This window comes from Haemaphysalis longicornis, unplaced genomic scaffold (genome assembly GCF_048455015.1).
Source record: "Haemaphysalis longicornis isolate Haplotype H1 unplaced genomic scaffold, Haemaphysalis longicornis Haplotype H1 scaffold_6, whole genome shotgun sequence".
In the NCBI taxonomy this organism is placed as follows: domain Eukaryota; kingdom Metazoa; phylum Arthropoda; class Arachnida; order Ixodida; family Ixodidae; genus Haemaphysalis; species Haemaphysalis longicornis.
In genome coordinates, this window is record NW_027526407.1 from 12,019,365 (window position 1) to 12,042,981 (window position 23,617).

A 23,617-nucleotide genomic window follows, 5' to 3' on the forward strand; every position below is an offset into this window, starting at 1 on the left:
CCGAGTTCCCGGGCGAAGAGGGTGCTCAGAAAAATGCGAAAACATAAGGAGAGCAAATGGAACAATTTACATTATAAATGAGTTTTAATGCTGAAACTTCAAAGATGTCCTTGTCATCATGGGAGCCTAAGTTGTTCTTCACATAAGCCACATACTAACAACACCCCGTAACAAAATAATTAGGGGGGGGGGGTAAGGGGCGCCTGTCTTTTCCATTCACATACCAAGCATATCCGCAGTTTATTTACCGTGCATGGCAATTTGTTCCTGGTCATTCATATTAGATTTTCACAGTAAACCAAATTTCTATCAGCACCAGCTGCAAGTTGCATCCAGTCTTCTGATGTTCCCAGAGCGCTTTTTGTGGAATTGTTACGAGGGAGAATTGCCAAACGTTGATGGTAATATTAAGGGCCACATGCTCTTTCGGCCTTTTAATTCACAGCCCCTTTCATTGTTTTCCGCGGGATGTTTAGCGTAGTGACATTGAAAAATTCTCATTGAAGGAATATACCCACTGCAACATCATGCGTTTGCGTTATTTTTTGGAAAGTGCTGGGAGGAACAAAATACTTAAAGGAGCCATGAAGAAAAAACACAAGTTTGGTTCATTCAAAAGATTGCCTCGTTAGAATCATACTGACACCACTTTTAACGTAAACTTCGCTCAAATAAGCCACATAATTTGGAAAAAAGGGAATGGCCATGCGACCCACTAGCTCATTTCCCGCAACAGAACCTATGATGTCACACGAGACAGCTCTGCGATTGGCGGAGGGCGGCGAAAGCAAACGAAAATTAGGCAGTGTATGAGCCTGCCGACCGAGCTATTTGCCTTAAATTTAGGGCACATTCTTTTTAAAGCCGTAAGAATGGTGGTAAGTGTAAGTTACGAAAGCACATGTTAGAAGTACCGCTGCGTACTGCTGTTGTTGGTACTGCGCGCACTATTCTTGTTTAGCTGCACTGGACTGCGGGGCTTCGGGGATGTCTCAGACGACACTGGCCGATTGATTGACGCGACGGTGTCTTACGTGAACATATTTGTCGAGCGAGCGGTATGTTTCACGAAACGATTTTCTCCAAGAACGAAAAAAAAAGGCAGAAAACGACACGCCACGGTATGGTGGCGCCATCTAGGTCCAGCAACGTAAACAAACGCGCGAATATCTCGATACCAACTCTGCCGTGCAGGGTGGAGACACCCTTTGAACGGTCCCGTGCCTCTGCGATTGGGTCAACGTGCTCGGCGAGTTGTTCGTTTCATTTCAGACGCGACCCAGCAACGCGAAACAAATCAGTTGATTCAAACTTCGCCAGTTAACCGCGTTGCGGCGATACTTTTAGCGCTATTTTGATACAATGACTTGGTTCGGCGGCGAGCGAGCGATCCAAAATGGCGGCCCCAGCGTGTATGTGTCTCTGCCCTGTACGGCTGATCGCGATTCAAGGGATCCTAGGCTGCAGAACGGTCTGTGATGTCATTGCAGCTACGAAAACACACTATTTAGCGGGAAAATCAAAATTTTAACATAAACTGATTAATTTCTCAAGGAATAAAGCAGCGCTTGCATTCGAACAAGCGCTGGGGCACTACAAAACACGAAATCTTTCGAATAACACAAACTTGTATTTTATCTTCATGGCTCCTTTAAAAAGGACAGGCGTCGAATGAGTCGTACAAAAACAAAACGGGTTGCGAATTTCTTCACTCTGCTTCGAACAAAATTATCGTAATCGGATTAGTCGACTCCGTACAACACTTAGCATTTATTTACAGTAATCCCTGGCTGTAATGAAGTCAGCGGGACGGCGAAACATTTCGTTATAAGCAGTATTTTGATATAAGCGACCACTCGAGAAAAGCTAACGGAGTTCAGCTTTCATTGCACCACAAGTGAGAAGAATCAGAACACAATGTATTCAGTGAAGCAGAACTTAATTCAGGCCAAAAAAGGCAGTGAGCTTTGGCTGTTTCAAGTTTTTGCAGGGTGGGAGCAACCCCTGCTCCAATTTGACCAAGCAATGCATGAGGCTGTGGTCGCCGCCCGTAAAAGCGGCAGTGGCAGAGGCCACTTTTATAGGGTGGCGTGCAGGCGTCGCGGAACGCCGCGAAAGTTTCGCGCTGGAAAGCGGAGAAAATGCCGCGGCGGGATTCTAAGGTGGTGTTGTTGGGCTAAGAGAACGATTAACCGCTAATTTTTGGTGCACAGCGCCATCATGAAAACAGACCGGTTTTGCACTAGGGGCTTTGCATGATCACTGTCAATTTTTTCCCGATGTTTGCAGCCGTAAAGTTTCCAAAACGAGTTTTTCTGCGTCCCGCTGTCGACGACCCAGCTTATTCTACGCTTCGAGTGCCTGTGTTCGCGCACCGTCACGTCCACGCCATTGACCAGTGTCTCTGAACAAAATTCGATGACCCTACCACGCGTTTGGACCGATTGTCTAAAGTCGGATGGGGCGAACTTCTTAACGGCTCAAGAAAAACGAAGGAAAACACGAGCTTGAGTTGACCCGCCATGTCGACAGCCTGACTCGCCGCTGGGGCGCCACCGCTCAGCGACGCGTACGCTCGCCACTTCGCTCTAAGCCGGTAAAGCTCGTCGCGCACTCCGAGTAATGCGACCTAAAATGCATGCGTCTGGGTCGGACCAGAATAAATTTCGAATAAAGCGATATTTCGAGCAAAGCGATTTGGTTATAACAAGGGATTACTGTATTTATGTATTTTTTATTTATGTTTTTACATTCCCTAAAGCCCCAAGGTGTATTACATAGGGGGCGAATTTGCGAAATCACTTTTTTATACATACAACAGAAGGGAGAAAAGCACGCGCAGAAAGAGGCACATTGTGGTGAACTTGAAAGCACAACATGGCGGTTTAAAATCGCGTCAAAGTCGCGTATATTCAGCACTCCATTTCAACATTCGATAATCGCTTAACTTCACTGCACAGTTCCTGACTCGAGAGAGACAGAAAGGGTTTTCTGAAATCAAACAGATTATCTCATTGGCACAATGCATTCCGGTAATGCAATCCAGTCTTTGGCTGACAATAAAAGGGGGGACCTTTGATACTTGACTGTTCTTGCAATGATGGGCGATACCTTGTGAATGTGATCAACCCGCGTTGAAGTGTGATGTGCTTTTTAACGCTCCAAACGTTCCGTGTTTTCAGTAACACCCATCTCGGTCCAGTGCGATGAAAATACAAAGTAAAGCCCTCACAAAGTCTGATGTCTCGTGTGGGAACACATTTGCCCCGTCGAAGCATCTGTGTCCCTTTCGCTCGACCCTTCGCTAGTGCCTTGCCGCTTGTAATACAACAAAGTGCCTTTGCCGAATCCCTTATGTTGCTGTAGCCAAAAAGATAGCACCCTGGCAATCTCTTGTCTCTTACACTGCTTTGTAGCACGTTATGTAATGAACAAATAAAATCTGCCGTGTTTCACTGCTTCGCTGCCAGTGTCGTCGAAATGCGATAGCCTTCTGCGGCCCTCCTACACAAGTCCTCGTATTTGCCGCCCGCGACGCTCCTCCCCTGCCATTTCCGTCATGGCATGATAAATACACTGGAGGTTTGTTTAAGGCGATTTCATTTTTACCGCGTTCCCTCGCCTGGCACAACACGTGCAAATAACTTCAGGACATCGCAACTTTTGGCTGGCGTGTTGTACTCTGTAGCATTGTTTTATGCCGTGTTTTATGGAAGTGTTTTATGGCGGGGTCCACCAAGATCAGCTGACATTATATCCTTCACGGAAATGACATCGCCAGAAAAACTTTGATTGACGTGGCGCCGCCGGGATTCGAGCCCCGAACTCTTTCGCCGCAATGGGAAGTACGAAATTCGCTCCCGACTGTGCTGTGAACAAACGCGTCAATAGGACGACAAACGCGTCTTACAGTCTGCTTCCCTTTCAGATGGTGCTGCCATCTAGGAGAGGCGAAGCAAGTAGTGCACCATGATGCTAATGACCCCCCCACAGTTGGCGCCTCGATGCCAGCGCCTACGTGTACAGGGAAGGTGCAGCGGAAGCTGCGGAGAAGCCGACTTGCGGATGTCGTGCTCGTGACGTGCCACGGACCGCTTCTCCTTTCGCTGCAGCGGACCGTGTGTTCACCATGCGATTCGCTGACAACTTGTTGGGAGTCGTTCGCACGGACTGTTTGCGAGCGCCGGTGGTTTTAGTCGGATTTACGGAATGCTCCGACGCCTGCAATCCAGTGTCTAACGTTGATGCATCCAGCGGTGTCATACTGGCGAAGTATAAATAGCGACGTGCAAGTTTATATCGATGCAAAATAAACATTGCACTGCTCCAGTGAAGGCACATTTCACTTTCGTGTTTTACCGGTTCCTATGGAAGAGGGAACAACCTCCCTTTTTTCTTTTGGAACTTTTCGCGCTTTGTCGTTGGCGACAGCGACGGAGGGTAACGGCGGAGGAAAATAAGGTTTAACTTGACGCAGTTGCCAACGCTACCCATATATTCGCGCAATTCTGGTTATTTGATTTGATATGTTATATTTTCGATAACTAAAAGGCAGAAAAATCAAAGCCCGTTTCATCTAACGGGAGAGATGATAGAAACGCGAAGCTCTCTCGGCGAAGAAAAAAATGTCTGCGTTTGTAATTCATTTCTTTGAATTGCATTTATTTTGACGTTTGATTAGACTAACGAGTATGAGCAGATGCTTGCAAAATCCAAACAGCTTCGGCTGTGTAGGAATGGCGCCATCGGATAGTCGTCGGCTGCATAAAGCGATTGATCAAGGGTTCATTTGGACCACACCGACCGTTTTTTTCCTTCTTTCATCATCATCACCATCATCGTCATCGTTTCGGGAAACCTGTCTTGAAAAGTTGGCTTTCTTTCCTGCAGTGCGTTCTTGTTAACGACACCGCCATCAGGGTTACCTTGTCAGTTTCGCTTTTAAAAAACGCTATTCTCACAGCTCGCATTCTTTTATTGCGGATATGGATCTTATCATATTACACACGCCTATATCGCTGCTTAATATTGCACCTGCAGAAGGTACCCATGCATGCATTGCGTCCTGTAACACGGGCACAACATTGCGCCATGGAGAGTCCTGTTTTTCCCCAAACGGCAACTTCACGAAGTATTAGGGAAACATAATAAACAACACAAATATAACAGGAAAGGCACTTGTACTCCCACGAGTTGGCGCATAAAAACTCAGCCAACCCTTCCTAAAATGTCCTGGCGCATGTCACTAGCGATCACATGGGAATACCCGGATGCCCAGTTGATTGCGGTGCGCTTCCCCCTTCTTTCAGTGTGTCCCGCATCACTGAGGGCTATACAAACCGCGTTTATACTGATAGTATTGCATAACTCTATCTCTTTATTGAATGCCTCGGACCCAAGGTTCCGAAAACATAGGAGCGTTTTCTTGCTTACGTGATCGAAGAAGGCCGCATGCACGGATCTTAATCGAGACGTGTTCAGTTTGTTTAGAGGGGGGGGGGGGGGGCGTTTCCCTCTCTTCAAACGCACCACTGCAAGCTATTCAGCCTTTATGCTAAATACGCCTATGCTCGTCCGTCTAAACTTGTGGGAAAGTGATAGCACGCCTCCCCATTCGTTTACACCAGTAATTGCGTGGCATATATGCTGCCTATTTTCTGTTTCTTAAAGATGAAGATCCTTTTACAAGCGACATTTCGCGCATACTTTCACTTTTCACACGTTAAAAGAACCGGTGCAGTTACTTTGCAATTTGGTAACCATCGAAAAACTTCGAAAGAATTCCAACTTATACAAAATAGTCGTCACAATATACGCGGATATACACGCAAGAGACAATGCGAGGTTCAACAGAACGGGATTCTATTGACTTCGCTAACATACTTTGAAAGTCCTAAAAGTCTCAATAAATCTGGGCACCACCAACACTCCTGTGAACAGTTTATTGCAAGACAAAAATGAAGTAAAATACAATGAGTGCGCAGAGATGAATGGCTCAAAGTGAAATTTATTCGCAGAAGTTTAACAAACGAGTATTTAAGCGGAAACCTGGTTCAATTTGAAAATATACCTTAACTACGGAAGACAACACTTAAACATCGACAAACCTTCGTGCTCAAAACAGTTTTGAAGAACGTGAGTACATACGTAGTCAAAACAAAGTGGGTATTGCCTCTCGGGATACAATTTATCCATTGTCAGAGATAATTGAAACGCAGTGTCTAGAGTTACGTCCGACGGAACCCAAAACCGAAAACTAGGGTTACGTCCGACGTAACTTTGAGCCAGTTTGTAGAGCTACGTCCGACGTAACCCAAAATTGAAAACTAGGGTTACGTCCGACGGAACTTTAGGCCCGTTTGTAGAGTTACGTCCGACGGATCCCAAAATTGAAAACTAGAGTTACGTCCGACGGAACTTTAAGCTGCTTTCTAGAGTTACGTCTGACGGAACCCCATATTGCAAACTAAAGTTACGTCCGACGGAACTTTAGGCCAATGTTTTGAGTTACGTCCGGCATAACGTAAAGCACAAAAAATTTACAGATCTTGAAGACTCTTGAACCAATATTCATGGTTCAAGAGTAATAGGGTTGGGTGTCAGTTAATATTTCAACCCGATTAATTGGCATCGATTAATTCGATTATGCATGGATTATTCGGTTGTGTGGTTTTTTTAGAAAAAAAAAAATGACCAAAAATAATTATGTAGTAGTACATATCAGATCAATATGCTCATACACTTGTTCAGACACATTCTGGATGAGGTAAGTATGTCATCATCACGGCGCATGATGCAGACGCGACGCTTATCAGCTCGTTCGTCACTCACATTTTTTTACATTGTTACCGGCCGGGTTGATCGGGACCCGTCTGCGCCGCGCGCGCGGAAGGGCGAGGAGGCGCGTACGTGGCGAAGGCAGGCCCGCGGAACTAATCCTCCTACCGCGACGAATACACAAGTGCCCAGACGGGTCCCGGTCAACCCGGTAACCCATACACGACGGAACAGACGGACTGTAGCAGTCCGTCTGTTCCGTCGTGTACGTAGTTACCGTGTTGACCGGGACCCGACTGCGCCTGCGCGCGCGGAAGGGCGAGGAGGCGCACCCCGCCGTGACGAATGCGCGGACATGGCGAAGGCTGGCCCCCGGAACTATTCCCCCTACCGCGACAAATGCACAAGTGCCCAGACGGGTCCCGGTCAACGCGGTAAGTACGTACACGGCGAACAGACGGACTGCTAAAACTCTTTAATATTTCATCAACAACTCTTAGACTGTACCTCTCAACTCGTGTATTTTCATGCCAAAGGCCAAAATTTCAAATAAGAACTACAAATATACACGGTACAAAAAACCCATTGTGTAAACGATTTCTGTATTAAGAAAAGCACGATTAATCTGCGCCATCGGCACTCACGGAGGGTGCTGATGTTCCTGATTCCAGAAAAGTGTGAGTGACGAACGAGCTGACAAGCGTGTCGCCCGCATCATGAGTCGTGATGATGACGTACTTACCTCATCTGGAATGTGTCTGAACAAGCATGTGAGCATATTGATCAATAATTATTTTTGGTCTTTTTTCTGCCAAACCAACACAACATCTATGCATAATCGCATTAATCGATGCCGATTAATCGGGGTAAAATATTAACCGACGCCCAGCCTAATTAATTACATGTGTTAAAAGACTGTTGACCCATGCAAATTCGTTCTCGGCACAAACTGCAGACCCTACAAACTGGCACTGCGCCCAGGGCAAGACATTCTATTTTTGTTAATTCCTGCCTTCTCCTTTCCTTGCATGTGTTGGATATGGAAAGAAGTCTACAAGGACTAGTACAGAAAATTTTTGAATTATTTAATTGAAAAATTCATCAACCCAGCTGGGATTCGAACCCACAGCGCTGCATCGTACATCGTACGTCGTGTATCGTACAAGTGACAGATTACACCTATGGAGCGTCATGGTACCGGTGTTTGGTGCCGTTAGCTGTAATTTTTTTAATGCTTTACGTTCGCCGGACGTAACTCAAAACATTGGCCTAAAGTTCCGTCGAACGTAGCTCTAGAAGCCAGCTTAAAGTTCCGTCGGACGTAACTCTAGTTTTCAATTTTGGGTTCCGTCAGACGTAACTCTAGAAACGGGCCTAAGTTCCGTCGGACGTAACTCTAGTTTTCAATTTTGGGTTCCGTCGGACGTAACTTTAGACACTGCGTAGTTGAAAAGCGAACTAAAACACAAATTTGACTGCAGAACATTGTAGAACATAAAAATCAGAAAAGAGTTGAAACGTTAACATAAGAAACCGAAGCTGCAATATAAAAATTCTCAATCAACTTGAAATTAAAAGAAACGCTATGGACATCCATATTGGCTACCTGGTGGCACCGCCCAAGTTGAGACACGGACCAAAACAAATACAAAGAATAAAATATTTTGACGTGGAACATAACCTTTTTCACAGAACAACTGTTTACATCCGAAGTGTGTGTACACAGAGTTGCCCACTGGCTTGGTTTCATCCCTTCCGTTCACTCCTCGCTCTCACCCGCAGTGCCCTCCCCTTCCCCTCGGTGCTGTGCACGCAGGTGTTCTCTCAGGTGACGCACACTCCACTGCCCGATACCGCAGTGCGGGCAGCGGTGCGTGTACTGCCTGTGGTGCACCACCATCACGTGTCTCTTCATGCTGCCCAGCTCGGTGAAGCTCGCCCCGCACGTGGCGCAGGCGTGCGGCCTCTCCCCGGTGTGGGTGAGCAGGTGTCTGTCGAGGTCGCATTTGAGAGTGAATCCCTTCCCGCACTGCGGACACGCGAAAGAGGGGCCGTCCCGCGTGTGGACGAGCCTTCGGTGCCGAGCCAGGTTAGACGCCTGGGTGAAGCGCTGTCCGCACACCTCGCACTCGTGGGGCCTATCCCTGGCGTGCACTGCCCGCTGGTGTCTCCGCAGGGCGCCTTTCAGAGTGAAGCCCTTTCGGCACAGCTGGCACACGAACGGCCTCTCCCCCGTGTGCATCCTCTCGTGCGTGGCGACGTTGGCGCTGGCCGGGTGTAGTTCGCAGGGCAAAAAAAGGAAACTGCTGAAAACACATTGACACAGGCACAGTATCTGGAAGGATATCAAAGCAGCCGCTGTCAGATGGCTGTTAAAAATGATGACATATTCTAATATGTAATGTTATCGGTTTTTTCTTGAGAAACTTCAAAAAACGGATTTCTTCAACTAAGTCAATACACACCTGTGCATAATCACCCTAACGAAAATTGAGCCTGAGGGGACAACAATTCAAGTGGCCACAAACTATTTAGTAACACCATTTTAACAGATTTTGTAAAATTGGGAATTATGATAGTTCTCGTTCAACAATCATCCTCTAGTCTTTAACGATCGACGAGGCCAACAACATCCACTTTTCTACGTGCACGTGTTATGGTCAAGCATGCATTCGGTGCAATAAAGCGGGAAGATACATGGCTCATTAGTACAAACACCCATATCGGTAACGTTTGCTAAAGCAGTCGCGCATAACATAGCCTTGTTTACGTGTTTTGCACTGAATGCAAATATCCGCTGGCTATTATCCGATTTCTGGGTGTTTACGCCTCCTCATTGACTGTGACAGTTTGACGACGTCACTACAATTAATGATTCCTTTTAAATCATCCAAAGCATTTATTGTGCTTGGAGTTAACCAAGGTTTGTTTCCCTGTACGACTGTGTATTTGATTATTAATGTGAACTCTAATGATGTTATAATTTTTGACAACGATCTGTTTGCATTTAAACTTCCTCTCGAAATGTTATTGTATTTTATTCGAAGTAATGTTTTCTGTCATTTGAACGTTTCTTTGTGTTTATTTTTTGTCGTGCTTTATTTGTTCTGTTTTTTGCATCACTGTCAAAATCGACGCGCCATTGCCGGGCGCCTATAAATAAAGAGGAAAAACAAATTACTAAATATAATTAATTAATGATGCTGCTATTTCGTGGTTATTCTCTACGCGTAAACAGATTAATAATAATTGAGTTTTAACGCATGTGCTGGCGCCATGAAACTGCAGGCATCTCAAAGCAAAAGTTTTTCCATTTCACAAAAGCCTCAACTCCAAACACCCTTAAACCTTTTAGCCTGATGAAGTTTCCCGAGAGATGATATTGGTGTTTCTGCTCACATCACACACTGGAGGATCAACCTTCGCAATGTGGGTGTCACCACCCATGCACTCGGCAGTGCACACGATTGGCCTTTCCTGATGCTGAAAAAAGTTATTTTACCGAGATGACGCATCCTTGCTAACCCGTATTCATTTGAATAACCTTGAAAGGAACGTTGTTTGCTCAGACATCTGGTCTGAGTGTCTTCTCTCTAGTCAAAATTGAACAGGAAATCAGACATGCCACGTGAGGCGCAATTACATGGCGACTACGAACTGCCTAAACCCTATCAGGAGAGAAAATGCAACGTTTCAGCAAATCGTGTGCCTCTCGCACTCGTAACCAACGTGTAAATGCCACCGAATTTCATGGCACCTTTAAGGGAGAATGGACATCCTATTTTTCTCGCTACGAGAATTGGGTGTACATACAAACATTGCCCACCTAAGATCACTGGAATAGGAGCACTGCGAGCAGCGGAACTTGCGCTGAGGTTTCTCGGCGTGCTTGTTCCGCATGTGCTGGTCATAGCACTCCCGGGATAAGAAGATGAAGCCGCATGTCTCACACGGGAATCGCTCGTGCTGCTGCCTCGGGTCTCCTGCATTTTCTGAAATCACATAAACCTACAAATTACGACTGTGGGGAATGTTTAAAAACATTTTTAATTTAACGAGACTGTGCAATAAAGCATAAACCACACATCGCGTAGCACTGCCTCGCTGGGGTTATGGTAGAAAAATGCTCCCATTGCAGAACACAGGTGTTCTCACGTAGCACTCTTAGAGGCACCAACACTGGTCGTCAAGAAATTCCTGATTCGAGCTTTCGACATCCCTTTATATTACTTGGGATCCTGTAAGGACACTCTCTGTTGCCGAATTAATCCCCTCCGCGTGATGCTGGTTCCGGAAATGCCACTGGTGTCTAATTCTATGAGATCACAACTGATATTACGCACTATGCTGGTATGCGTGTAGCAGCAATCAAACTGTTCGCATCTAATGTCTTGTAATTTCTTATCACTGAGAACACATAATACGAGTTAAGCGTTCCACCTGTCCCTTTCTTTTACAGGCGCGCCTGTTTTTCTGAGCCGTGTTTTGATGGATGTTAAACCAACTAGACCGAATTTCAACCTTACCTTTTTTGCCGAGCGCAAAACTACTTGAATGGGCGGAATATGATATCCAACAGTTGATTCATCCACCTGATAAACATGAACCAAGCCATTCATCTGCTACTATATGTACGAACCATTCGGTGATTGCTTCATTCATGATTTAAGTTATTGCCAGAAATATGCAGAAAATATTTGTCTCTCAAAATAAGTAATGGAAGCGAAGCCATTACGGAAGGAAAGCTATTACCGAACGAATACCCCCAAACACGCCCCTCCCATTTTCACAGCCTTCCCTCAAAGTGACAAGTAAACTGCAGTTTCCAAAAAAATGCCTCAGGCTTCACACATATAAGCCTAGCTATCCAGAGCGAGGACAGACTTTGCACGCAGTGTTTAGTGAAAGTTCGCTTTTGCTTGAAATTTATCAGCTTTGCGTATAGCTGTGACGGCTCATGGTCGCCGAAAAGACTATGGTCGGCGATTGGCCTCCAAGAACTGCTCATCGCACCATACTTGCTAAAAGAGGCCAGCGCTGGGCCGCCACCACAGTCTATTCTTGTACAGCGCGTATTACTCCAGTATATCTGTGTGCGAGTTTGTACATTGAACGCCTAATCATCCGCCACGGGACTCCGGTCTGAAAAACGGCTCAGCGCGCCGCACTGGAACGGCGTCACCGAGCCAACAATGACAATTTGGAAGTCAACGCGAACAGGGTTGAGAACGCTGGCAAGTGCCAATGACTCATCTTGTAGAGAGTATACTAGTCCCGTTTTAAGACGCCATTGGACACCGCTGGATAAGACCGACGTCTATTGTGACAGCCTAAGTGGCTCCCCATGTCCCCAGTGCCCCCATGTCCCCATGTCCCCATGTCCCCAGTGAATACACGGGAATGACACAATGACAACACAGACGAAAGGACGGGGGTAGATTACGGCTATGGCTGGGGAGTGGAACAACGCGAGGGAGAGCGACGAGTCGCATGAAGCGCTAGGAAGAAGACAGCGGGGCATCGGGTTCCGTATTCTAGCCATCGCTTGGGTGCGACATCTCAACACCCGCCTTCACATTTGGGCAACTGACGTCCAGCCACCGTTACATCCCGCGCAGCAGCAGCATTAAGCGGCGGACTTCTGCGTTTCGTTCCAGCCCGATCCGGAGCAGCCTCTTCGCTGCGAACCGCGCCTCACCGTCAGATCCCACAGCAAAGCAGCCTGACCGCGGTGGACTCTAGTGCGTCGATCGGGCCCGAGCCACACCGGCGCGACCACGGCATACTCCACGCCACTGTTGAAGCTGGCAGCGCAGCATCTTGGTCGGGACTTTATAGACTAGCCTTTAAAGATAGCGACCTGCCCGTGCGCGCCGATTAGGCGTGCGGAATATGTTATTGCTCGTTTGGTTTGGTTTGTAGGAGCGGATGTGGTTGTGCGGCAGGGCCTACATTTATTTGCAGAGGAGATTCGATAGCAACAGGAGCCTGCGACCACAGGAGCGCCCGTAGAGTGCGGCTGAGTGGCGTAGAAGGTGTTCGTTCTCTGGAGCGTGGCTCTTCCTGGCGTGCAGTATAGGCGTTTCCTAGTCAGCTCAGCCAAGCGATGCATGGCGCCATCTAGGGGCATGTTTGAAGCTCTGTCTGCGTGCATGTGGCCCTCAATTGAATCGCTCAGAACCGCGTGGTCTCGTAGTGTAGTAGTTCCGCTCCTGTGAAGCAGACATCCTAATTCGCGTTCAAATCCCTTTACCGCTTTTTTTTAAGTGCGAATGCACTTTATAAGCGACCCTGAATTCCGGCGACCGCCGTCCGTCCACAGAGCAACAGCTGCGGGTGCGCGCGCTCCTGGTCTTCCTTGGCAACGGGGGGAGATGGGCGCGCGCTGCCTGGCCGCTGACATGGCACGTACCCACGTGGGGGATTGGCCAGGAATCTCCTCGTCTTCCTTGGCAACGGGGGGAGATGGGCGCGCGCTGCCTGGCCGCTGACATGGCACATACCCACGTGGGAGATTGGCCAGGAATCGGGCGTGAGAAGGGCTAATGCACCCGCTTAAAGGAGTACTGACACGAAATTTCAAAGCTGAGATCCGTGTGGAGAAAGGGACGAGCCGCGGAGCCCCTCCCGATGATGCCTTTAATCGAACACAGTTGACGATGATGATAGTGGGGCGCGAGAGAAGGATACTCACTTATTTCAACATCCTCCCCCGCGCGACAATGAATGAGTATGGTTCGTGGCCAAGAAATTGTTCAGTCAATGGAGCGCTAATTTCATGTCCGAGTGGGCCAAAAGAGTTCGAAACCTTGCGCCTTCCACTTCCACCGATGGTACCGATGCCTTGGCGTTGGAGGAGCCATGAACCAAACTACTGCGGCCACTTGATGCAGTCTTTTGAGGAGACTAGTTGAGCCTCTTTTACCTGTCGTGGTTGCAGGTATTACTTGGTGTTCGCGATTCACGCTGTTTTTATTGATGGCAGCCGGATGCACGAGGGACATATTGGAATTAAACTTTTCTTTCCAGGAGATGATGCGTGCTGTAATTCTGTAGGCTAATTCAGCTCTGTGCCTTGGCTCGCGGCGTCCTGTACGCCATTTCGCTGAAAACGGTCGGCGCCCACGAATATGCTTCCCTTCCGCAACCTTTCGGTTGGGGCACCGATTCTTTCGGAGTGGAGGGGAATTGCGATTTAACCCAGCTTCCAGGTCCTTGGTCTTCGGACGTTTTCTCCTGGCAGTTTTTTCTTTGCTTCGCTTGCACTGATTCTTCCTCTGGAACATACATGTTTACACTGGAGGACAAAGTTGTTGACGTCGTAACAAAGATCTCTTCCCGTCTTCGGCCAGCGAATCGCTCGAACGCACCTTTCGCTCTCTCCTCTTGCAGTTTTCTCCGTCATTCAGTTCTCCAAGACTTGGGGTGCTCTTGGGTATTACAGGTGATGTTAGGTTGTCTGTGGTCGAGTAGTTAATTATCTCGTTTGCGTGCGCTGGTCTAAACGTGGTAGGCATCAGTGCCCTTCGATCTGATACTTTCTTGTGGGTGATAACCTCGTCGTATTTGGTCTCTTCGGGATCGGACACGAGATGGCCGGTGTCCGATCCCGTTACCCCTTCAAAATGTACGTTCGTTTTCGTCGTAACTTGCCCCTTATCATTCACTGCTGAAGCATTCTGATCCGTGTCCGAAGTATGGGTATTCTTCCTGTCTTTTTCCATGTCTTGTCGGTGCTCGTGCCGTTCTGCGTCAGTTCGACCTTTATAAGAAGCAATAAGGTTCTGTCGGGCTCTCTGCACTTGGACCATTTCAAACTCAGCCTTGGCCTTTGCCACACAAACTAAAGTGTCGAACTCGAATGCGTCTTCAACTTCGGCTTCTAATTCATCAAGGTCCATGGTGTCTTGAACTTCCCGGTTAATTATTTTTAGTGCGTCATGATTCTCGTTCAAATTACGAAGAAGCTCTTTCAACTCACTTATTGAGGGTCGTGTCATTGGGAGGTGGTCATCAAATTGGCCGATGATGTTCGTGATTTCTAGTCGGACGATGCGCCGGCTTTCGAGGAGGGCCTCCATGGTCCGGTCCAGCGTCGAGTCGCTTGTAATAGCTGGTGACCGGGCTCAGAAGGCAGAAGACGGCGTCGTCTCCGCATCGGTCGTGTCACTGCTCACGGACATCTCGTGCTGTTTCGGGCAGATATCTGTTATGGCTGGGTTTGTTCTGTCTTCTTCTTCTAAGGCTGCCCCGCTGTTCTCCGAGTCTGCGTCTTCCTGTGCGGCTTCATTCCCGATCTCCAGAGGTGAGGATGAGGTCGAACAGAAGCGGAATACGCTCGCTGTAGCTCACCTCTGGAGGTCCCTTCTCCCGGGTTTCACGGTACCAAAATATGTGGAGAAAGGGAGGAGCCGCGGAGCCCCTCCCGATGATGCCTTTAATCGAACACAGATGACGATGGTGATAGTGGGGCGCGAGAGAAGGATACTCACTTATTTCACAACAATCCGCTCTAGCAATCAAGTACAACGACAACACAAATAGCTGTCTGTGCATGGCACATACCCACGTGGGGGATTGGCCAGGAATCGGGCGTGAGAAGGGCTATAGGTGTCTGTCCATGGCACATACCCACGTGGGGGATTGGCCAGGAATCGGGCGTGAGAAGGGCTAATGCACCCGCTTAAAGGACTACTACGAAATTTCAAAGCTGAGATCCGCTCTAGCAATCAAGTACACGACAACACAAATAGGTGTCTGTGAATAAATGCATCTTTCTTTCTTTGTAGTTGTGTGTGTGTGTGACCTCTCTTTCGCGAACGTTACCGAACCGCGCAAATTACACTCGTGCATTCGCACTTTCACATTCTTCCCCTCGGGGAAATGCGGGGAAATTTTTTTCATTTTCACGGGCTTGTCATATTTGAATATGAACCTTTCTTATCACACATCTAATCTATGACATCTTTATGCATTATAAATGGTATTTCGGGTATTTTCGTTGCCTTTTGGTCAGTTCCAGCTACTGCATCTTGTACGTTTCGGCGGGTTTTCCCCTTTTAGTTTGGTTTCGGTTATTTCTGTTGAATATTTTTCTGCAGGATGGTTTTTAAGCTTTGCAGGTTCATTTTGGCTGCTAATTATTTCAGTTCGGATGGTTTCGTATGCTTTAGGTACGTTTATGCTGTGATATCACCCCCATAAGCAAGCTCAGGTCACGGCTGGCTATACTGACTAGGAAACGCATATACGCCAGTGGCCACGCGCTGTTGACGATGGCACAGTGGCTCATGGTGATGATAGTGGGCGCTTGCGGTCGATGACGAAGTGGTCCCTATAGGGCTTCCCCCTAGCGCGGAGTGCGACAAAAGGAAAGCAAGAACGCGAGCAACTGCCTAGCGAGGGAAGCTATCTACAAGGTAACACGGAGATAGCAAACCTACATAAGTTTATGTACTAGGTGGGTCCGCGGTCAGAAGCCCTTAAGTAGTCCAAGTGAAAAGGTATCTAAGATCTTAGAGTGGTTCTGGTCAGTTCCTTAATAGCGTCCGGGGACAGCCCAAGTCATTGTGATGAGGGCCTCCAGAGCGCACAATAACTTCCGGTGGCCTGGGCTGGCAGTGCAGTAGCGTACGAGCTTGAGCACGAATCGGCTGGTCCGATGTCAGGCTGTCGCGGGTGTCCACATAAATGTACATGACGGGACGAGTGTGGAAGTGTGAGAGCTGGAAGTGCAGTGTTCCACACCCTGAGTGTGCCCGTGTAGCAGCACGCCTGAAATGTCGAAGTTGAGGTGAAGAAGGTACAGTCGGGCGCAGCATCGAGGCGTATGCTTGACTTGGAATCGGGAGACGACGTCGATGATGACCCCGGCACTTTCGTGGTGCAGAAGTAACCGCAAACCGGAGATGGTGAACGCGAAAAGCACAAGACATCCAGCGCGTTCGCCTCGGACGTTCGCAGTGCCGGAGCATGCGGCTAATGCGGAGATCATGCCGCCGTGCCAGCCCAGACGACCGCCTTCGTGGTCAGCGCTTGCGACGTAGACGGCGGCGTTTAAGCTCGACAGCGGAAATGATTAATTGCGCGGGTGGGTTCAAGTCAGGAAAGGGCTGATTCTTAAAACGTGCGGGCCTTTTGACTTGCAGACTCTGTGTCCACTCAGCCATGGTGGTCAGGTGGAAGCTGGACACTAGAGCCGTCTGTCTGAGGTTTGTCACGTGGGCTGGAGGGTTGTCGGTGAGAACGTCTATCCAGTCGGTGTTCTGGTACCATGAGTTGTACTTGGCTGTGGCAGGTCGTCGGACGACGAGCTTTCATCGTGGCTGGGAATGAGTGTCACAGTGTGCTCCTCATGTGTGCTGTGCTGCCATTGCAGCGGAGCTAGAGTGGACGCCTCAGCCACATCACAGATGGTCAAGATGCGTAGTGAAGAAGCTTCTCCTACTGCCATATTCAAGTGTGTAAACATGCTCGATGTGGTTTCCGAAATTGCGCTTGGATCCACAGGAGCCGCTTGCACGAAAGGTGGTAAACCAGGTTTCTTCAGGGGCCCGCCCTGAGCTTGAGTGCTGCGGGGACGCAGCACAGATACATTGGGTGACGGACTGCTATAGTATGAGGTGCAAACCTGCATTGCCGTCGCCTCTGGGCACCCATACACGGGGTAAAGCGTGGTCGCATTGGCCGTGGTGTCCACACGGGCCAGTATGGTGGTCCGATTTTGGAAGACTCCAACCGGGGAGGTGGGAGGCTCTGCGGCTGCTGTGGGGGGTTTTAGATAGCGACCACAGAGCGCGAAGAGGAAGGCCCTGAGCTCGTCGTAGGGCTGGGTTCCAGGCTCTGGCAATGTGGAGGTCGAACTGGATGGTAGGAGCTCGTACATCAGTGAGTAACGGCCCTGCTGCGCTGTTACGCCGTACAAGTCATAAAAGCATTCCAGCTGGCAAAGCCGTACTTCGGGTTTCTTGGGGTAGAACGGCGGGCGGGGTGGCAACGCTGCTCAATTGAGTGTATTTGTGTGATCACGTGGAGTCGAGTGGCTGGGCGCTGCTGTCGTGGAGTGGCGGAAGGTGGATGGGTGACGTTCAGCGACGCCTGGTGGTGGTGTAAAGTTGCTTCGCTCTCGCGTCGGAAATTCATTAGGGCACGAGGGATGCTGCAAGCTGGATAGCGCCGTTACCTTTCCATCGATCGTGCGTTTCGGCGTGCGAGGAAACCGTGGAAGGGGGCGATGCAGCATCCTTGTGGCGGGAATGACTCGAGCCGAGGAGCGCCATCACGTAGGCTTGCAGCTTGTTGTAGTACCGCTCACTGTGTTTCAGGAGCTCACAGCGTAGATCGCTAGGAAGCAGGGCGGTGGTGCCGCAGTAGCACTCGGTCTGTGAGTCGATGCGGGAAATGACGAAGTGCGCTTCTATTTTGACGTACCAGGCTCGGGGGTAGGGTCACTCGAAGGCCGGGAAGAGCGGCAGTGGGGAGGTAGTGCAGGACGCCATGTTGCAGACGTCCGGGTCACCAATAAATGTAGGAGTCGATGTGGTCGTGCGGCAGGGCCTACATTTATTTTCAGAGGAGATTCGATAGCAGCAGGAGCCCGCGACCAATGGAGCGCCCGTAAAGGGCGGCCGAGTGGCGTAGAAGGTCTTCTTTCTCTGGTGCGTGGCTCGCCCTGCGTGCAGAGGCCATGCGCTGCTGACGCTGGCACAGCGGCCCATGGTGATGATAGTGGGCTCTTGCGGTCGATGACGAAGTGGCCGCCACAAGTTCTTTCCGACGCCACTGCATCGTCTGGTGCTGCATTTAATCCCCATTTCAGCGCTGTATATGCGTTTGCGTAGCATGTGAATGTTATTTTGTCTTCCTACCTGTCCGTTGTGGTGAGTCTTCGCCGATGTACATTCGAGGAAGTGCACACTTTCTAAGGGCTCCACGGTGTGCTCAGTTATGAGACTTTAACATGACATTGTTACGTGGCTAGGCTGGCAAAAGCACGCACCCAGCTGGAGTACACTGAACGCACACCCACACTGTCGTTCGCAAAAAATTGCCCACAGCTGCTCACACTTTGCTAACGCGTTCCACGTCACTCCACGCTCTCGATATGGCGCGTAACTCAGAAATAATAAAACACACAAACATATTCAGCGCATTTCAGCGTATCACCTCGGATGATCATGTTAACTTCATTACGTCAAAACTGCCGAGTATTGCGGAATAATCTACATTCACAGATCTTCTCTGCCACCTAACATAAAACTTCTAATATACAATTCCCTCTTCTACTCTCACCTAAGTACCTGCCACGCTGGCTCAGTGGCTAAGGCGTTGCCCTGCTGAGCACGAATTCGCGGGTTCGATTCCCAGCCGCGGCGGCCGCTTTTCTGATGGAGGCGAAAAGCGAACACGCCAGTGTGTACGAGATTTCGGCGCACGTTAAGATCCCCAGGTGGTCGAAATTAACCCAGAGCCCTTAACTACGGCGCGCCTCATCGCCAGAGTTGCGTCGGCGGGTTAACCCTACAATCAATCAACTCTCACCTAAGTTACTGCCATTTAACCTGGGGGAGTACCACTTTTACAAACCTACAGAGAATACATGTTCTGTAAAAAAGAATGCTTAGAAATATAGATAACGTTCCGTTCGACCACTACTCTCTCCCGCTCTTTGAAAAATATGGTATCATGAACGTACACAACTTATACCTGTACCGCTTGTGTCTTGGCTTCAAGGTGGATACAAAGAGTAACAGTACCTTTTTTACTGAGTTGGCTTCACTGCGTGGAAAGGCGATCACATATCAAACACTTAATGGGGAAAAATGGGAAGTAATCTAGAACGAACTACGGGGCACAAATGCTTCAACGAAAGCCATCCACAGGTGTTGAACCTTCTTTCGAAATCCGCGAAATTCTCAAATTCTATTGAAAATATGTCAAAACAGGTTTACGTGTATTTTTGTCCAATAACACACGGCAATAGTATCGTTTTTTTAAGACGGGTATTTTTTACAGTGTTTTTTTCTTGAATTTTTCTTTCGCCCTTTTAAGTAGCTGCAAGATGCTGCAACTGATTGCGATAAGCCCTATGGGCCTTTAGGGTCCTTTCTTGAGTGAATTTAAACATGCTTCTTTTCAAAACTGTTCGCATGTTTGGACCACTTTATTGTGGTGAGTTCTACATACAAATTTGGCGCTGTTTTCACAGTAACGGTATTTTTTATTTTGAAACTATTCATTATGGTTTACCATGTATATTTTTATGTGTTCCTGTGTATGTGTAAATGTATTAAGAGTGCTTATTTGCATTTCATTTTGTTGTGCCAGAAAACGGTTTGTTTTAAGCTGCTCTGCATGCCTCGATTTTCTCCATCTGTGTATTTGCTTGGGTGCAGGGAGCCTGTGAAGCTGGATTTTATAGCTTTTTTCCTTATCCCCCCTCAACGAATGGATTAAATTAAAGGCATTATCATCATTATCAACTTCAACAGAAGAAATGAGCAAAAATATGCAATTTGATTGATGGATTGATTGTAGGGTTTAAAGCGCCGACGCAACGCAGGCGATGAGGCGCGCCGTAGTGGAGGGCTCCGGATTAATTTTGACCACCTGTGGATCTTTAACGTGCACCGAAATCTCGTACACACACAAAAAAATATGCAATTTGCGTGCACTGTTCCATATAGTGCATCATAAGAAAAATAAAAAAAACAGGAAGAAAAAATTGCACCATCTTCCCGAGGGGAACCATGGGGTGATGCGGAGCGAGTAGTGCTGCTCGCTCAGGTACTGCTGCTCGACGTTGTCGTTTCGAAGCGGCTTCTCGTTGTCGTAGTTCAGGGTCTGCCGCTCGCTTCAAACGTTTACGGTCAGCGTCGCGTGCCCTTCGCTTCGCAGCTTTGTCGTGATTGGAAGTAACGTTGCTGTGTGTGTTTGTGCTGATGCTAGTATGAGGTTGCGTCAGCCCACTCGCAGACGGGGCTGTTGCTTCCATCACACTGCATCTGAAGTCAACGTAGTCAAGCGGAGTCAACTGACGTTAACCGAAGCAAGCGCTGCGCTGACGGGTGCAGCGCGCTACCACTGCTTACATTCACACTTGAAGGAGAGGAGACTAGAGGAGGAGAGATGCACAAGCGCCGAGCATGCCCGGTGTGAGTAGAAGCGAACGCACGCGAAGCGCACGCAGCTGGTAGAAAGAGAGAGAGAGAACAGATAGAGTAACGCGTAGCTGTTGGAGAGAGGGAAGGAGGAGAGTTGCGCATCCGCAGTGTGAGTGCGGACACCAATGACGCCGACGCCGACGCGGGACAGGCCACCGCTATAAGATGCTCCGCATCTAAAAGACTCGGTGCGTGGTCAGTTCCTATTGGATTGCATTCCTATGTATAACCAAAATACGCGTGCCTGAGAATTTCCAGTCTTGGTTCGCCTTCACCTTGTGTGGAGGTAGAGGATAGCAGGAGCATGCATAGTGATTTGTGATAAAAGTAGCTTCAGTGAGTCAGATCCCGAAGTCGTAGGTTGTAGTCGCTATATCAGCAGCAGGCAAGGCGGCAAAGCTAGCTCAAGTAAACGCTCTCGCGGAAGGATATGCTGAAATATCCGGCAGTAATGTTGCATCGTACTTTCAGTGAACATGTCCTATGCAACTGTATTTGTTGCGTATAGCTGAACAAGCACGGCAGGCGCCCAGTGAATATAATTGATTTTCACCAGTTTGCATTCACGTCGGTATTTGGGCTGTTTCAACAAGGAGATATCCCGAAGATAACTCACCGCAAGCATTGACTGCGGGAGCTCCCATAGCCAAGCTTGCCTTTTTTGGGCTTGAGCTCCCCCATGGAACTTCTACAGCCGTGGCGCCCCAGTTATGGGGAAAAAAGGTTGCCGTCGACTAGTGCTCCCTTTTCGAGAAAAAGATAAGAATGATGGCGCTGCAACATGTCTCTGTGGTGATGTTTATAGAAATTCCAGCCTTCAATGTAAACGTGTGCACGTGCTTAGGTGAACTTCACGTCGAAAGAAGGCCCCTCGACGTATTTCAAAAGTCGGCAAAGTTTTCCTATGTACAGACAAACCAAAATGTCCGAAAATAAAGAATGCCAGTCGAGCAGGCGGATAGCCGTGTGATTTACTTGTGTACACTAACGTTTCCATAGCTAAGAACTGGTTCCAGACTTCACCGTGGATTGTCGTTGCTGGCCGGTATTTCAGGCCGTGATCGGTACAATCGGAACAGATTGGTACAACCACTATTTTTTATGAGAGCAGTCGCAGCCCCACTGCGAGCGAAGCGAAGCTGGTGAGTTTTTGGACTTCGCCCCGCCTGACAAAGTGCGCCATCCCGACACTTCCGCTCGTTGTCGTGTTCCGCGCCATCTTTGGCGCGCGCGCCGCAGGAGCTTGCTTGCGGAGAACTGCAGCCCTTCGTACGAGCCCGTGCCCCACCACACCGACGCAGCCCAGCGAAGCCAAGCCATGAGCCAGATCGAGCTAGTTGATTCTACTAAATACTTCAAAAAATTCACGTGTCTGTGCCTCCATCTCCCCATGCCCAGTGTGGACCCAGGGTTACTTTGAGAAATCGGACCATCAGATAGCTATATCCTAGATCGTTAAATTCAACTTTTCGCTTCCGCTGAATGGCGCGCACAAAAATCTTAGCTAGTGCACCATTCATAGCGAGAGTGGGGGACGAGGCGCGGTCGAAGCAGCCATTGAACCCTCGCCTAGTCACGTGGTTCGCTTGAGCTGAAGCACAGGCATAAACGTCCCAGCCAGCGCTGAGCGATAAAGTGCAGGCAACGCCGCCGTTTCACTCTCAACTAGTCACGTGGTAGCGACAGTGGCGCTTAGCGAGCAAAGCGGTAAGAAACGCATAGCATGTGCGCCGACGGCTAAAGGAAACTTCCGACAGCGTTAATAACCTGGAAATATGTAGAGTAGTGCAGGTTTCACTCTAAGTATTATTTCTGGTATCGGGGAAACAAAATATGACTTCTGGCCTTCAGGAAGTATACATGCATGTAAACACACAACGCAGGCTCGCACCCGCGTGCACAGGTACCTACCTACATATAGGGAATATAAAAAACGGTTCAACGTATGCAGTACACGTTCACTAGGCAAGCCCAGGATTTCTTTGGAGTACGGTAATGCGCCCTGCAGGAGCTTATTTCCATGCGGATATTCAGACACGCCTTCCGGATAATGTTACCGCTGTTACCAACCACAGCCTGAGGGCCCTTCCCCTGTAGACAAGCGTCAGCACCATCCAAGCACTATTCGATAAACCTCTTCGCTTCTGCGGCAAGTTGTGAAGCTGTCGTAAAACTGCGGTTCCTTCTTAACAGATTTCTGCAATTGTCACTATCGGCCATACCTTATCTAGGGCTGTTCCAAAAACTAGCAGCAAGCTTTCTGAATGATGTTTTTCCAGCCCCTCTGTCCATAAAACCTACACCATCTACGCCATGAAGATAGTACGATTTGGGCAAGGGAAGGACGGAACAGGCCATTGCTGGAAGCCCCAATCGTCTTAACGTAGCTACGCAAAGTTACGAGCGCAAGACGATCGAAGGAAGCCGTGATGAAAAGTTTGTTGCGTTGCTGTTTTATCCCGCCATGTCAAGATATCGAGATAATCTCAATCAACCTCGCGTTACTCCTGGACTATGTATCAGGACGAAAGCTCGCGATTCTATGAAGTATTGGCAATTATATTTGTGAACGTCGTATAGTTGGCTGGGATACGCTTGGAGCACTAGCAGAGTAAATAGCAATAGTAGCTATCAGAAGGTTTCAAAGGTGAAGCATACCCTGGCTCACCGTATTAAGA

General features: G+C 48.6%; 1 protein-coding gene across 1 annotated transcript in view; it reads right to left on the reverse strand.

Annotated features, from left to right (window-relative positions):
- Positions 1 to 8,536: 8,536 nt before the first annotated feature.
- The window catches only part of LOC144141829 (PR domain zinc finger protein 15-like), a 31,060-nt gene continuing 15,979 nt past the window's right edge, over positions 8,537 to 23,617 (reverse strand). Inside the window, exons 10-14 of the mRNA XM_077673316.1 lie at positions 17,960 to 18,193; positions 17,408 to 17,685; positions 16,412 to 16,502; positions 10,604 to 10,760; positions 8,537 to 9,083 (exon numbers count right to left, since the gene is read on the reverse strand). Coding sequence (XP_077529442.1) covers positions 8,537 to 9,083; positions 10,604 to 10,760; positions 16,412 to 16,502; positions 17,408 to 17,685; positions 17,960 to 18,193 — 1,307 coding nt within the window. The remainder of the gene's footprint in view (positions 9,084 to 10,603; positions 10,761 to 16,411; positions 16,503 to 17,407; positions 17,686 to 17,959; positions 18,194 to 23,617) is intronic.